Below are 14,233 nucleotides of genomic sequence, written 5' to 3' on the forward strand. Positions count from 1 at the left end.
TGGGAGAGTTGGAGAGATCTCCATTTTATTATGGAAAACTTAAAAAATAGACAAACAAACAGGCAGTTGATAAGGAAGGAGAAATGGGGGAGAAGAATTGAGGTGCCTTATTAGTCACCCCTCACCCTTGCAATTCAATTCAGTTGTGAACCACTAGGAGGAACAGAATTAAATAACTAGATGGGGGTACAGAGTTAAGATTTCCAGCCTTCCTTCTTGAGGAAAACTGAGGTACAGTAATACTGAGCAAAAGTGGAGGAAGCCACGCCCCCAGTGAGGCCACTGCCAGGGACAGGGGAGAGGGTTCCACACTGACTCAACAAGTAGGTGTGATTGTAAACCTGGGACTTTGGCAGGTGGGGCTGGGAGCTAATGGGGTTTGTAAACCAGGCTGGTGGTGAAGAGAGGAGGCAGGAGGCATAAACAAAGGGGCAGTGGCCTAAGGAATAGGAAGGAAAGGGGCCTGTGAATGGAGTGGGGGCAGGCTGCCCAGGATGAGTGCTTAAATCCTAAGGGCCCCCAGGAGGTGGTGGGGAGTCAAGGGAGGCTGAAGGGAGAGTACACCCTGCCCATGGAGGTGAAGGTGCTCCACCTCCAGCCCCGTGAGTGCTGTGATCTTCCTCAGGACTTGATGCTCACTTCTGAATCACCTAGGATGCCCCCAGCACGTCCAACACACTCAAACCAGGGACCTTTGGTGAGGGTGGAAACTGGGTGACTAGCTCTGCCCCCATAAACAGGATGAGGAAAGCAAGTTGGAAGATGCTGGTTGCCTTTCCCTGCCAAACTCATTTTCAGGGTCTCTCTGTTCTCCATCTTCTGGGCTCCAGGATCTTCAGTTCTGGGAAAGGGGTGTATAGACCCTATGTTGAAAGATGGTCACCTCCGGCAGGACTCATCTGTGGGAGAAGAGGCAATAATGGTAGACAATGAGTGAGGGCCTCGCCACCCACCCGCTCCAGTTAATCTCCACACTGAACATGTCTTATAATATCTTCATGCCGAGTGCTCGCTACTACAGTAACAGTAGCCATCATTCATTTAGCTTGTCTTCTGTGCCAGGCATTCTTACAACTTGTTTAATCACACGATAACCCCAGATCAGGCTAAGTAATTTGATATCCAGCCATAGTTCTAAGGTGCTTCATAAAAATTACTGAACCCTCTCAGTAAACCCCAGGAGGTGTTATTATTAGCCCCATCTCATAATTAATAAATGGAGGCCAGGCGTCAGGTGATTTCCTGGAGGTTACATACACCACAGGTAAGAAACAAGATGGAATTCAAATGCAGGCCTGTCTGACCCAAAGCCTGTGTTTTTAACCACACTAGAGCTCTCAGAAAGAGTCCTGATTTTGAAATCTGGAGACCCCTTGTGCACTTCACTTCCCAAGACCTCGATTTCCCCATTTGTAAAAGAGCAGGTAGGGCTAGAGTTCCTGTCAAGTCTCTTCTAAGCCACATGGTCATTAATTCCTCCCCTTCCCTCCTGGACCGCAGTGCCCGCTGTGAACACCAGGGGGTGCCATCGGACAGGCGGCGCCTCCGCTCACCCACGATCAGGGCCTTGGTGCGCAGCCCGCCCTGGAGCTCCCGCTGCAGCAGCAGCAACTCCTCCTCCTCGTCGTCGTCGTCGGGTTGGGCCGCCGTGGGGCTGGGGGCGCTGGGAGCCTCAGGCTCCGGGCCCAACTCCTCCAGCACCGAACTCTCGGAGGGGTATTGGTACGTTGTCTCCAGTGCTGTCTCGCTGAAGGAGATCTTGAGCTGAGAGTGGGAGAGAAAGGCGGGGGCCGAGTTTAGCCCAAGGAAGCTGGCTCCCAGGGGAGCACGTGCAAGGTGGAGAGGGGAGCTGGATTTGGGCACCCTGCTGACTTTGCCCTCCGCATCCACTCTGGGACCCACGGGTCCAGTTTTCCTTTTGATACAGGCTCTCCAATCCCAGAATGTCCCTCTCCTATCATATCATATTTCCAAAACATCAGACTTCAGCCTGAGATTTGGCAGGTGGCAGAAGGGAGTAATACAGGACTCGGGTCCCTACTCTTTCCACTGTGGGTGGTGGAAGGGTTAAAAAAAAAATGAAAATACTTGGAGATAACTCCTGTAATCAGAACTGACTCTTTGGGCATCGTAAGGGCAACCAGGAAGGCTTCCTGGAGGAGAAAGGAAGTTTGAGCTGGCAGGAAACAGCTGGCTGGAGGGAGTCCCAGTCAAAAGCAATGCCAAGTACATTGGTTTCCACACCCTCAGCCCCTTGAAGTTCCTGGGAACGCAGGACCCTGGACACCTGCGCCCTCCTGCTTCCCTCACCCTTCTATAGCTGGAGTGGACCCACAACAAAGTGGGGCTGGGGCCTGGGAGGGATGAAGAGACCTACCAAAAGGCCCAGAGGAAACAAGACCCTCCCCTAACACACAGGGGAGATGGGCCCTTGAGTCCCTGCAAGGTACAGCTGGGGGAGGTGACAGGGGCAGAGAGGAAAGTCCATGCAAACACAGGTTGGGGTGGAGAATGTACCAGGAGAGGCAGGCAGAGACAGAGTCAAAAGGCCAGAGGGAACCTGGAGGGGGCAGAAAATCCACAAACACACTGTCCCAAGAGCAGGCGAGCCCCAGCTTTCTCACTGCCTTTCTACCCTTCCCCTTTGCCCTTTTAAGAAGCTCAGGGGGGCAGGGGCAGAGTGGGATTAACTCTGGGAGCCAAAGCGATTAAGGAGACAAACAGGAGGATTCCATGTGAACTACTTGGAAAGGTCCAGATGATCTACTCAGGCCTTCCCAGGCACCTGTTTGGGAAATTCAGGGCTTGGGCCCTGCATCCTTGCGTCTCCGCATGGGCTGGAGTGTGAGAAGAGAGAAGCCAGGAGGGTGGCTGGGCAGATGTACGCTAAGAGCTGTATGGAATGTGCAACCTGGGTCCCCAAGGGAAGCTGGAACTCTGAGACTCCTTGGCTCCAAGCCATGCATGGCTCCTCATCTCAATGGGAGGAAAATCCAGAGCCCCACTAAGGCCCACAGCGTATTCCCACTGCGCCATGCCCCACCTCACCTCTCAGGCATCTGCTCCCGCTCTGGCCACCCTGGTCAAGGTTCCTCAAAGCCTACCAGGGACACTCCCATCTTGGGGCCTTTGCACTGGCTATTCCTTCTACCTGGAACATTCTTCCCCCAAATATCCCCATGGCTCTCTGTCTCCCAGTCACCCTATTTAAAGTTCATATTCACTCCCCCAGCTTTCTGGCCCTCAAGGTTCCACTTACCCTGTTCTAATTTTTTCCCCATAATCATTTACCACCTTCTAACGTGCCGGAGAATTTACTTATTTGTAATCTTGTGTCTGCTGTCCATAAGAGCATGAAAGTTGCTATAGTGAATAAGGAAGGGTTGGTCCAGACCGCAGATGTGGTCCCCACAGAGAATCAACACTGGGGAACGATGTGGGAGGTACACAGTCTGTCTGTGGAACTGCTGGTAGAAATGAGTGACAGCAACCAGACCCCTTACAATCCAGCTTTTCAAAAGGGACCACTTCTGGTTCTGTTACTGACAGATTTACCCAAACTTCTGGGGACCCATTTGTTTTCTCTTCACATCCCCTTTTGGGATTACAAGCTCCATAGTTAATTAGCCACTCTGAAAAAGGATTCATTTTATTTGCTCTCAGTCATGTTTGCCTCTCTTCCCCAACCCTGCTTCTCTCCTCACCACCAGCCCCCCCGCCCCCACCCCTCACCCTCGCCCCAACTTCTGACTGGGCTTCTCAGGAATGCATGCCCTGCATGGGAGTTGGGGGCGGGGGAGGTGGGAGACAGAGGGGTGTGACTCACTTGCTCCTCTCCTATCAGCTATATAAAGTCACAAGGGGGCCAGAGAGGGGAGGAGCCCATCTCTCAGCTGGAAGGGCCTCTGGGGAAGGGCATCAGCCATAGGGCAGGGCTGGGACTTCTCTCCCGTGGCAAGGATATGTTTGATGGCATTAGCTTGCAAACAGAAGTTATTTAGGGAAGGGGGAGGAGGTCCTCTGGTCCCCAAGCAAGTGGGTTGGGTCAGAGCTGTGACAAGGCATGCTAGTCCTTGCTAAGCAGGGTGCAGAGAGAGGGAAGGAGGCCTGAGACAGGGTGGAGGGGGAGGTGTCTGGGTCTAGAAAACTCTGTGCTGCTTCTCCCCACCCCCACCCCCAGAGCAGCCAGGGCTTCCTTATTCTCTCACCACATCCTGCACAGTTCTGGCAGCCCCAGGGCCCAGTGGTTCCCCACTCAGCCCTACCAGCCTTCCGGCCCCCACCCCAGGCTTCCTGTTTGGGTGATCTGCTTCCGGCTCCCCTACTCCCTGACCTAGGTAGGGTCACTATCACAGGTCCTGCCCTGCACTCATATGGTCCCCAGCTTTGGGCTCCAAACTTCATGCTTCCCTCTGCTCTTCCTCCCCAAAGGCACAGGCCAACCTCAATAGGAAGTGACTTGTCTGAACACCTCATCCTGGCAGTCCCTGACCCACCTCCTTCCATCTGCCCAGCCCAAAGGGGAAGGGGCCGGTAGCAGTCAGGGTGCTAGGAGAAGCTCAGGTACCATGGCTCAGGGATGGGGGCTTGAGTTTCACATGAAGATGAATTGGGGGATCAAGTGACCTACAAGCTCAATCTGGGTCTTTGGTCCCTGTGGTTTCCCACTGACAGAGGACACACGAGAAAACCAAATCTGAGGATGTCAGATGAGATGAGGACTGGAGACTAGGAAGGGCTTCCCAGTCTCTGGGGAGATGGGTTAGGTGAAGGGACCTCCCTCTCCTTAGAGATTTTCAATCTGAAAACTGGTTGGTGTGTAAGGAAGGGGTTGGGCTGAAGCCAGAGCAAGAAGCCTGGCTGCTCCCACTTACTGCACTTTGTCCTTTTTCCAGTTTTAACCTCTGACCCTCTGCTGGCCTCAGCCCCCACCCCTGTCCCCAACGCCCATTGTATTCCCTGCTCTCAGCACAGTGCCTCCAAATTCACTTCTCTCTTTTGCTACCCCAAAGGGAGGGAGAGGCCAGGGCAGCAGGAAGAGAGGGGAAAATGGGGAAAACCAACTGCTGAGCCAGTCCTGGGGAGGGAGGGGAAGCCCAGGGAGGAAGGAAGAAGGGGAGTAAGGAGCGGGGGTATTTTGGAAGAAGAGAAGGCTTTTCTTGTCCCAAGAGAGAAGGGAGCACTGTCTAAAGCAGTGGCCCAGCTGGGGGTGTGCAACCCTGAGGTCACCCACTTCAAATGGCCTCTGTGTGCGCCTCTCCCATGGAGCAGACTCAGGGTTCAGAAGTCTTCTCTCTGCTCTCCAGCGCTGTTCCATCCCCCACCCCCACCCTAGGACGTCCCCTCATTCAGCTCTGCCCCCTCTGACTTGGGACTGAGACCTTCCTCCACTCACTTCTCCCTGTCATCTCTCCCTCGAACCGCAAAGCCACCCCCTGTGCCTCTTCAGGCTTCCTGCCCCAACATTCACTCCCTGGAAGGCTGTAAGTGCCGCCACCCTGATGACCCTGCTCTCACAGAGTCTAGGCTGCGGCCTTGGCTCAGGGCTCCCACCAGAAGGGCTGGGTCACAGACTCAGAGGAAAGGAAGGAAGGGAAGAAATGGGGTGGCGGGGGCGGCGGGGGGGAGCTGAGGGGTGAGGAGGATGGACCCAGAGCCTGAGGGAATGAAGCGAGCAGCCTGGGCACACCCTGTGAGACACACCCAGGGACAGCACTTGATTTGGGGCAGGATCCTGGCGCTGGGGAATGAATGGAGAGAGAGCTCTACAAGAAGGAAGGGTGTGTGTGGAGGAGGAAGGGTGGTGGCAGGAATTAACAAGGAAGAATAGAGGAGAGCAAGAATACCGGGATATAAAGCAGAAAGGAGGCCAGCGAGAACTGAAGAGCGGGCTTCGGAGAAGTCTGGCTTGGCTGCTCCCTACCTGTTTGTGGTGCCTTTCAGGGGACCCCTTGACGAGGCAGCTGCGGCTGAGTCGGAGGTAGCCCCCCAGAACCAAGATCTCCTCGGCAGTCGGGTACCGCTTCTTGCCAGCTCCAGGGGCTGCCGCATCAGCTGTGGCTGGGGTGGCGGGAGTGGTGGGGGCTGCAGGGGGCACGGAGCGCCGGGGGTTGACTGTGAAGGTGTGTCCACTGCGGCGAGGGGCCCCCACCCCTGGCCCTGTCTTCACCCCATAGAACAGACGGTTCATGAGGGGATCCCCAGGGGACTGGGGGGCAGGTGGGGCTGGGGGTGGGGGAGACAGAGGGGCTGCTGGTGGGGGCCGGAGATCCACTGCTTCCTCTTCCTGCCTTCTAGAGCCTCCAGTCCCAGCGTCCTCTGGTGGGAAGGGGGAGGGTACAGAGCTGTAGTTCTGCAGGGTTCTCAGAGGCCTGCTCTGAGCCCCCGCCTTCTCCTTCTCAGCCTCCCCTTCTCCAGCCTCGGTACCAGGAGGCCCCAGATACTTCTCAGCAGAGTCTGAGGGGACTGGTTTCTGAGTTTGAGTCTCTGTGTCCCTGGGTGTCCATTCTCGAACCTTTCCAGAGTTGAGGGTCCATTTCCATCCTTCTGTCAGCCTCAGGCCCCTCTCACCATCCTCCGCAGAGCTGGGCCTTTGCTCTGCTGCCTCCACTTCTCCGAAGCTGCTTTCTGGAGCCTCCCTTGTCAGGGTCTCTGACAGCTCTGTAATCTCTTCTGAGGCCAGTCTTGGAACTGGTCTCTCTTCTTTTCTCCCACATTCCTCTGAAGAGTCTTTTCTTTCTTCTTCTGAGCTCAGCCTCCACTCTGATGCCTCTGGTTGTACCAAACTCTGTTCCTGAGACTCTCCAGAGTCAGGCCTCCATTTATGGGACTCTGTCAGCCCCAACTTCTGGATGTCAGACTCTGCTGGGCTCAGTCTACTTTCCACCACCTCTTTTCTCCTGGGGCTTTGTTCTCCAGGCTCTACCAGTCTCAGACTCCACTCTGGAGTTTCTCCGGGGCTCAGCCTCCATTTCCGGGCCTCTGACAGTCTGGAGCTCCTGTCTCCAGCCTCTCCTGGGCTCTGCCTCCAGTCCCAAGCCTCTGAAGGCCTGGGGCTCAACTCTTGGGTTCCCCCTATCCCCAACCTCCTCTCTCTGGCTTCCCTGGGACTGAGCCGCTCTTCTTTTGACTCTCTTCCCTTGGGGCTCTGATCCCGCATCTCCCCAGGGCTGGGTCTTCGCTCCCGGGCCTCCAAAGGCCCAGGCCTTCTCTCTGCAAGTAACTCTTCACTCCGCTGCTGCTGCTGCCGGCGCTCCTGCCGAATGAATCGGTTCTGGTGCACCGGCCCGATGGCCTCTAGGAGGACGGCCGACTCATCTGGGTCTGGAGGTCCAGCCTCTGTAGTCCCAGGTGCAGGGCTAGGTTCTCCAGGAGACAGACCAAGCTTGGCCCTGCGGCGCTCCAGGAGCCCCCGCTTCCAGGCTGGCATCTGGGACAGACGCTCCCGCTCTGCCTTCTCCCGGCCACGAAGGGCTGCCTCCTCCTGCCGTCGCCGGGCTAGCAGCTGAAGCTTCCAGTCTGGGATGGTGGCCATGGTCGCGCTGAGGCGAGGGTGGGGAGTGCTGGGGCCAGAGAAAGGAAAAGAGAGGCTCCAGAGGCCCAGAGGGTGAGACTGGGGGTGGGGGGGAGAGGAAGTGGAGGGGGAGAGGTAGGACACAGAGATGGGCACAGGAGCTGAGGGTAGAGACGGAGGGAAAGAGTGAGAAGATGGAGGGCAAAGAAAGGGGAAAACAGAAAGTAAAAAGGCTGTGGGCCAAGTGGGGGTGGGGTCGTGGCCCTGAGAGGAAGAATAGAGATTCCGGGCAAAGAGGCAGGAGTCAGATTTGGCAGTGCAGGGTTAACGGTATCAGAGACAGTCCCAAGGATGTGAGAGGAGAGAAAGGCGGAAAAAGAAGTCGGAATGAGAGAGGAGAGAGAAAAGAGCGGCCGGGGGTGAGGGGGGTAGGGTTCAGGCGAGGTTTCCCCACCGTTACCCCAGAGGCGGTTAGAGTGAAGGGAGGTCAGGGAATCCCGCCCGAGAGGGGGTGTCGGGGAGGTGAGGAGGGGCGGGGAGTGGAGAGGTCTAGGGGAGCAGGGGAAGCGGGGGGCAGAGGGGAAATGGAGCTCCGCGGGAGCCGCGGGCGCGTCTCAACGCGGGCCCGGGAGGTCCCGGCTCCCCTCCCAGCTCGGCTCCGGCCACGCCTCTCCGGCCCCCAGCCGCCAGCCGGCACTCCGCCCCCGGGCCGCTCGGGGGAAACACCCTCCCGCGGGGACTTTCGGAACCCGGTGTCTGCGCTGCCAGCACGTTCCCAGAACCCCGGCGGCCACCCCCACCCCGTCCCGTCCCCGCCGCCCGCCTCTCCCACCGGCCGGGCCGGGCCGGGACCGTGGCGTGCGGACGAGCCACTCCGCGGCTCCGCTGTCCCGAGCCTGGCAGCCGTGTGCCCGGGTCTCTCAGGGAGCCCTGACAGGGCCGGCCATTCCCCCGCAGCTCGGACTGCCCGGACAGGCAATCTCGGCACAAAGAGGGGACGGCCCAAGGTTCGGGCCGGGCACGCGAGACAGGAGACACCCCCTCCCCGAGTTTGAAGCCCCTCAGTCCACTCACAAGCCAGCGGGGCTCCCAGGGGAGGGGGTGCGGAGGAGCCTGGCGTCCGGAGGGAGGAGGAGAGAGGAAGAGGAGGAGAGTGGGACCGAGGGAGATCCGGAGACAGGGCGGGGGGGAGGAGGGAAGGAGTGGAGGAGGAGGGAAAGGGGGAGTCGAGGAGGAGGGACGGAGACAGAGACTTGGGGGCCGAGCGGGGGGCGGCGACCGCTTTGTCTGCGGACAATAGGGAGAGGGAAGGGGGCGCGGGGCGGGGCCCGAGGGGCGGGGCCTCGCTCCAGAGACCCCGCGTGGACTAGGCTCGCGACTCCCCTTTTCCCGCCGCAACCCCTGGCCCTCGATTTCCGTCCCCACGGACCACACCCCGCTCCCTCTCGGTAGCCTTGGAGAACCCAGGTGTCCAGACCCTCGCCCCGAGCTCGCCGACCCAAGGCAGCCGCCCGTGACTCAGGTCCCTCGAGGGACTTGGAGAGGAAGCAGCAGCTGCTACAGCCGGGCCCGCCCTTCCCATCTCCCGCCGCTCCTCCCCACGCATTTGCCTCCCCCGGCCAGCCTTTGTTGCCGCGGGGTCCAGGGCGGCCACCAGGCTGTGGTGGGCCCGTGAGAGCGGGGCGGCAGGAAAGGTACTCAGAAGCCAACGGCTATGGAAACTGGCTCCCCCGCCAGAGCCGCTGCCCCACTCTTCAGCCTCCACCTGTCTCCCATGGGTCCCCTGGTCTGCAGCGAGGGAAACAGCGATTTGGAGGAAGGGGGACTGGGCCACTCTGGGGAGATGGGGGTGGGTCTGCTGGAGTGGCCACCGCCCAGCGGTCGCCAGAGGGCGCGGTGGCTGCCCAGACTCGAGTTTGGCATGCCCGGGCTCTGCTTGCCTTTCTTCCCAAAGTCAGCCCTCTAGCTAGAGAGACAGACACTGATAGACTGCATATCATATGTTGAAAAAACAGGCTGAATTTTATTTTTCTGCTGCGCGCGTTCCTCGGGAGAGCAGAGAGCTCTTAGTCACCCAAAATGAAGAGCGGGAGGACCCTCTCAACCAGGTTAAAGATGGCAAGGCTAGCCAGGGGGGCTGGAACTTGGAGCCTGGAAGGGCAGGCGTTACCATCAAACCTGCAGACCCTGGTCCCACTCCTAGAAAGGGAAGCCAGAGGAGGAGAAGGGGATCCCTGAGGTGCAGAAGGGAGTAACAGTGGGAGGGAAGTGGTCAGGCCCACCCTTCTTCCTTATAAGGAGGTTCTTAAGATTGGGGGAGCGGTCAAGCCCTAAACTGTGAGGAGATAGATAAGTTCCCCATCCCCTCTTCCTGGCTGGTGAGAAGTAGATCTTGGGAGTCCAGTGGTTGAAATTCAGAATTTAGGGCATGGAGCTGGGCCCAACGAGTGGAGGCTCAAACAGGGGAAGGGACAGCCCCTTCGGTCCACAGATTTGGGTGTCTGGTCTGAAGCAACCAGGGCCTGGATGTTAAAGGAGAGGAAGTGCAGGGCTTGGAACCAGGTTAGCTCCTCACTCAGCCTCACCTTCCTGGGGCCGGGAGAGCAGGTGGAGTTTTCTCTGTAACTGGGCCCGGAGGTAGCGGAGGTCTTGCTGGTCAAGTCCATGAGCCAGGCCCAGATAGACGGTAAGGAGGAGAGCAAGGAGGAGGCGGTCAGTGCCCAGGGTGGGCACCACCCACAGCACCGTCAGCAGCTCCACACACACTGGGTGGCGCAAGTGGGAGAAGAGTCTCAGAGCCCGGGGAGACTTCAGGGCCAGAGGCTCACCCAGCCCCAGCACATGGTAGTACACCTAGGAGGGAGAACAGCTTAGAAATGGGATCAAGCCCCTTTTGCAACTTAGCTACTACCTCTTTCCTCCCCTTCCAGGTAACTTCCCCTTCTGTAACTCAGGCCCAAGAACCACCCTTCTGAGACCTGGGCCCCTGACCCTCATCTCTGGTTCATGAACCTTCCCCAGTCCCAGGAGGCCCATGTTTTCAGGCCGTCGACAGCTGAGGGGAGACTGTCTTATAAAGAAAGGGCAGTAGGTGAGGGAGTTGAAAGAAGAGGAAGGTGGAAGAGCATGGAAGAAGGAGGAGGGACATCCTTAGAAAGGAAAAAGGCATTCTAGAAGGAATCATAGGTCTCAGGTAGGAATCTGGGAGCCTCACCTGTTTGAGGCCCATGAGCTCGGCGTAGTCAAAGACGAGAAGGATGCTGAAGATGAGGAGCCAGGATATGACGTGGAGCACAAAGCAGAGCAGGGGCACCCAGGTGGCCCATGGTTCAGCCCGAGCCTCCCACAACACGGGGCCTCTGGGTACAGGTTCCCAGTACCGCATCACCAACTGGGGAAGGATGAGGGGCTGGGGATCTCAGCAGCCTACTCTTGAAAGACCTAGACCCAGATGCTGCCCCCACCCCAGGCTGGCCTGCAGCTCTCCCCACCTCTACCATGAGCATCACAAACGGTCCCTATGTAGGGGGTGCTAGGTGGGGTTCCAAGGATGTAAGGATGACCTGTATCTACCCGAGGACTTGCAGAACGGATGGGGGTGACCTGATAAGTACCCTACGCCAAGCACTCACTAAGACAAATGAATGCTAACTAGCAAGCATTCTCTTGAGACATAGGGAAGTGGTTTTGAAGGAAGGGTAACACTGAAAGAGGTTACCAAGGGGATCTGAAGCAGAACGACATGGACAAAGTTGCAAAGGTGAGAATGCACATATCTTCTTGGGGAATGAGGAATGGTACACCATTCCTGATAAGGAGACTATGTGCTGTGGAGGAATGGAAGCTGAGATTAGAGTCCGGAACACCCTCAGTTCTCTTCCTAAACCCACATTTTCAGAAGGCTAAGGTCCTTGCCCCTCCAATCTAGGACATCTTTCTCACAGGTAGCTTCCCTTGAGACTCAGCGGCCAAGGCCTCATACCTGCAAGGCCAGGGCAGTGCATGCGACATACAGTGACCTCTGAAGGACCCCAAAATATCGAGACATCCACGCCTTCACTGTCTCAGTTGCCATGAGGCTATGCTGCCCCACAAATAGTAGGAGGAGACCCAGATCCCAAGCCAGGGGAACAAGGATGCTCTGGTCCTGCACGGCAGCCAGCCATCCCTGGCGGGCATCTAGGGGGAGTTGAAGAAAGGGACAAAAGATCAAGAGTGTTGCGGGAAACACCCCCTATCCTAATCTCCTCTTGGGGTCCCAGGCCATGTCCCCTTAAGGCTTTCAAGAGTCTTAATGCTTCCTCTCCAGGCTCTGCCCACCTTGCTTTTCCATTCCCTGCTGCTTCTCTTTTCCCCAGGCCTTCTCCAGAGTAGCCACAAAAGGCATGGCTGGAGAGGCAACCGTCGGACTGACCCTCCTGTTCGGTATTCAAAATGCTCCCTCTTTTGAATACTCTCCCCTCCGTAGTCCTCTTTCAAAGCACTTTCCTTTCCTCTGCTTATCGCCCTTTTTCTCCCCACTCAGTCCTCACTCTCTCACCTCTCCAAACCGCTAATCCCTGAGTTCCTAATTTAGCCCTCCGGTCTGCCCTCAAGCTTCTCCGTCTTTCTCGGTTCTAGTTCCCTCTCCTGGACTTCCCCTGTCATTTGTCTCCAAGCCCCGCCTTCCCTCCCTCCCGTCCGGCTCCACCTCCAGCCCCGGAGCTCATCCTCGATCCCTCCCGCTCACCCGGACCACCAGGCTCCGGGATCCCTCCAAGCAGTGGCCGAAGAGAGGTAAAGCGCACGAACTCCACTCCGGTGCCAAAGGCCAGGATGAAAGAGGCGAGGGCAGCAGGGATCAGGAGCAGAGCTGGGGCCATGGCGACACACGGAGGGGTGGGGAAAAGGGCGGGCTTGGGATTCCCGCGGCCACAGGCCCCGCCCCCCCAGGGGTCCTGCCCGGGCAGGCGGGGCTCCTTCGCTCGAATGCCAGGGCTCGCGTCCGCGGCGCGCCCTTTTTTCTGCCCGCAGGGCGGGTCCCGGTTGCCTTTACGGAGCCTGCAGTCGCTGCGTCACAGAGGGAAAGTTAGAATTCCGAGTGACAAGCGGAAAGGGCAGCGGCTGTGCGGCCACTCGTGTGGGTTGAGTCGCAGCTCGGTTAGTTGTCTCATCTAAAATGAAAGTTCCTCTCTTTCAGGGTTCTTGTGGAAACCGAGAATGATGAGCCCCCTCTTCTGTAACTTTGGCCAGAAAACCTAGCCAGAGTCAGAGGTTGCAAAGCCTCAGTTAACACTTCAATAATAAACGGCGGGAGAACCGAAGATTGTTGACTCAGGCTGAGAACCCAAAGCTCTGAATCACCTATTACATCTTGTTAAAGAGTTAGTGACTATTTTACCATAAAGTAATGTTTATTCTGTTATTCTCTCCACATGCCAAGGACAGAAAACTTCTCTGTAACACAGATTATTTCTAATAATGCCAAAACCTGTCGATTTGTAATCATGAGAGTAACAATGTTAAAATATTTGTGATAGAAAATTTTATTTGCTGTAAACTTTGTAGTTGGCTAATTTTATCCAAGCGTGTGTTGATTGACTACCTAGGACTTCACTCTGCAAGCTTATTAGTCTGACCCCACTTACTAGTGAGAAATGCTAAGATCATTTGTCTGAACATATTTTTCCTTCAGACCCGAAAAATACCTAGACTAATATATCTGAAAGGCAAAGTAAAGGTAAGGTTTTCCTCCATCAGAATGAAAGATCATGTTGCTAAAGACCTAGTCACAGTAGCTATGACCATAGCAGGGAACTGAGACATCATTAAGTGAAATCCCTTGGCTTATAGACAGAAGAAATACAAAGAAAATTTACCAAGATGAGAACTAAGTTGCTGCTAGTCCTGTGGGCTCATGAATGAGAAAATTGCCAGGCAGCATCCCACAGCCTTTACATTCCTCCTCCCGGAGGCTCAGTACTCCTACCCTCCTTAGTCAATGCTGTTGTAAACTGTTACCAGACATCTTATGTTTTCCCTCCAGATGCACCCTCCATCCCGCTTTCTGCTTCAAGAGGTTGTCCTGAATGGACTATATCAATGAAAATCACAGCTTTTTTTGAGGAAGCCCTCTCTGCAAAACTGCTCCCTCCTCTCAACCTTTAGGACTTACAGGTGGTCACGATAGAGCTGTGGGTTCTAGAGTACTGCAACGTTATGATTTCTCTACACTCTTGCAACTTCTTTGTAAATTTCCTTTTATTAAACTCTCTCCAAATTACCCTCATTTGACTGTGCCATCATTTCCTGCTAGGACCTTGAATGACAGATACTTATTTGTGCTACAAGCTATAGTATTTATTGGAAGTGTAAGAAAAGGTCTCTATTCTCCAAAAATTTAAACTGGGGCATTTCAATGTAAGAGTGCACATGAGTGCTAAATGGGGGTATAGAGACAGCTGGTACTGTAAGGAATCCCCTGGACCTTCAGGCCATAGGCAGTTTCACACAGTACAGGCTCTGAGTTGTGCAAGGGGACTAACATTTATTTGGGTCCTACCCAAATGAGGTATATTGAGACATGTTTATATGTTTAAGTCAGCAGTGTTAAAAGTCAGCAAAGCTCGTGCTCATTCTATGACACCGAAGTTTTATAAACTTAAGTGTAATTTACTTGCAGAAATATCACAAACTAATCACCCATCTTTTTTTATTAAAGTGAAATTCACATAATATAAA

The 14,233-nt window shown here is 55.8% G+C and overlaps 3 protein-coding genes across 6 annotated transcripts; 1 reads left to right on the top strand and 2 right to left on the bottom strand.

Annotated features, from left to right (window-relative positions):
• Positions 1 to 8,716, bottom strand: PPP1R18 (protein phosphatase 1 regulatory subunit 18). The gene is made up of 4 exons (XM_002928853.4): positions 8,588 to 8,716; positions 5,924 to 7,562; positions 1,554 to 1,764; positions 1 to 899 (listed from the first exon to the last, which is right to left on the bottom strand). The coding sequence occupies exons 2-4, from the start codon at positions 7,532 to 7,534 to the stop codon at positions 880 to 882; spliced, it is 1,842 nt and encodes a 613-aa protein (XP_002928899.4). The 5' UTR covers positions 7,535 to 7,562; positions 8,588 to 8,716; the 3' UTR covers positions 1 to 879.
• LOC117802259 (translation initiation factor IF-2-like) lies at positions 7,901 to 13,775 on the top strand. The gene is made up of 3 exons (XM_034660209.1): positions 7,901 to 7,932; positions 8,044 to 12,289; positions 12,693 to 13,775. The coding sequence occupies exons 1-2, from the start codon at positions 7,901 to 7,903 to the stop codon at positions 8,963 to 8,965; spliced, it is 954 nt and encodes a 317-aa protein (XP_034516100.1). The 3' UTR covers positions 8,966 to 12,289; positions 12,693 to 13,775.
• Positions 9,513 to 12,661, bottom strand: NRM (nurim). Of its 4 annotated transcripts, XM_019809569.2 has the most exons (5): positions 12,243 to 12,555; positions 11,496 to 11,692; positions 10,728 to 10,904; positions 10,099 to 10,366; positions 9,513 to 9,712 (listed from the first exon to the last, which is right to left on the bottom strand). In XM_019809569.2, the coding sequence occupies exons 1-5, from the start codon at positions 12,373 to 12,375 to the stop codon at positions 9,537 to 9,539; spliced, it is 951 nt and encodes a 316-aa protein (XP_019665128.1). In that variant the 5' UTR covers positions 12,376 to 12,555; the 3' UTR covers positions 9,513 to 9,536. The 4 variants fall into 4 exon arrangements, with proteins under 4 accessions (XP_019665128.1, XP_019665130.1, XP_002928898.1 ...); XM_019809571.2 differs by lacking the exon at positions 10,728 to 10,904 and having other exon boundaries at positions 12,243 to 12,661; XM_002928852.4 differs by having other exon boundaries at positions 9,513 to 10,366; positions 12,243 to 12,546.
• Positions 13,776 to 14,233: the final 458 nt, after the last annotated feature.

The sequence above is a fragment of the Ailuropoda melanoleuca genome, chromosome 5 (assembly GCF_002007445.2).
Source record: "Ailuropoda melanoleuca isolate Jingjing chromosome 5, ASM200744v2, whole genome shotgun sequence".
Classification (NCBI taxonomy): Eukaryota; Metazoa; Chordata; class Mammalia; order Carnivora; family Ursidae; genus Ailuropoda; species Ailuropoda melanoleuca.

Bases quoted from the DNA above. Each gene is read 5' to 3' on its own strand.
- PPP1R18 (XM_002928853.4), bottom strand. From the start codon at position 7,534: ATGGCCACCATCCCAGACTGGAAGCTTCAGCTGCTAGCCCGGCGACGG. The intron at 1,765-5,923 runs GTAGGGAGCAGC...TCCCACTCTCAG, and splicing joins CTGAAAGGCACCACAAACAG to CTCAAGATCTCCTTCAGCGA. The intron at 900-1,553 runs GTGAGCGGAGGC...CTTCTCCCACAG, and splicing joins CACCAAGGCCCTGATCGTGG to ATGAGTCCTGCCGGAGGTGA.
- LOC117802259 (XM_034660209.1), top strand. From the start codon at position 7,901: ATGAGAGAGGAGAGAGAAAAGAGCGGCCGGGG. The intron at 7,933-8,043 runs GTGAGGGGGGTA...GGAGGTGAGGAG, and splicing joins AGAGAAAAGAGCGGCCGGGG to GGGCGGGGAGTGGAGAGGTC.
- NRM (XM_019809569.2), bottom strand. From the start codon at position 12,375: ATGGCCCCAGCTCTGCTCCTGATCCCTGCTGCCCTCGCCTCTTTCATC. The intron at 10,905-11,495 runs GTATGAGGCCTT...ATCCTTCCCCAG, and splicing joins GCACTGCCCTGGCCTTGCAG to TTGGTGATGCGGTACTGGGA. The intron at 9,713-10,098 runs GTGAGGCTGAGT...TTCCCTTTCTAG, and splicing joins GCTCTCCCGGCCCCAGGAAG to GAGTGGGACCAGGGTCTGCA.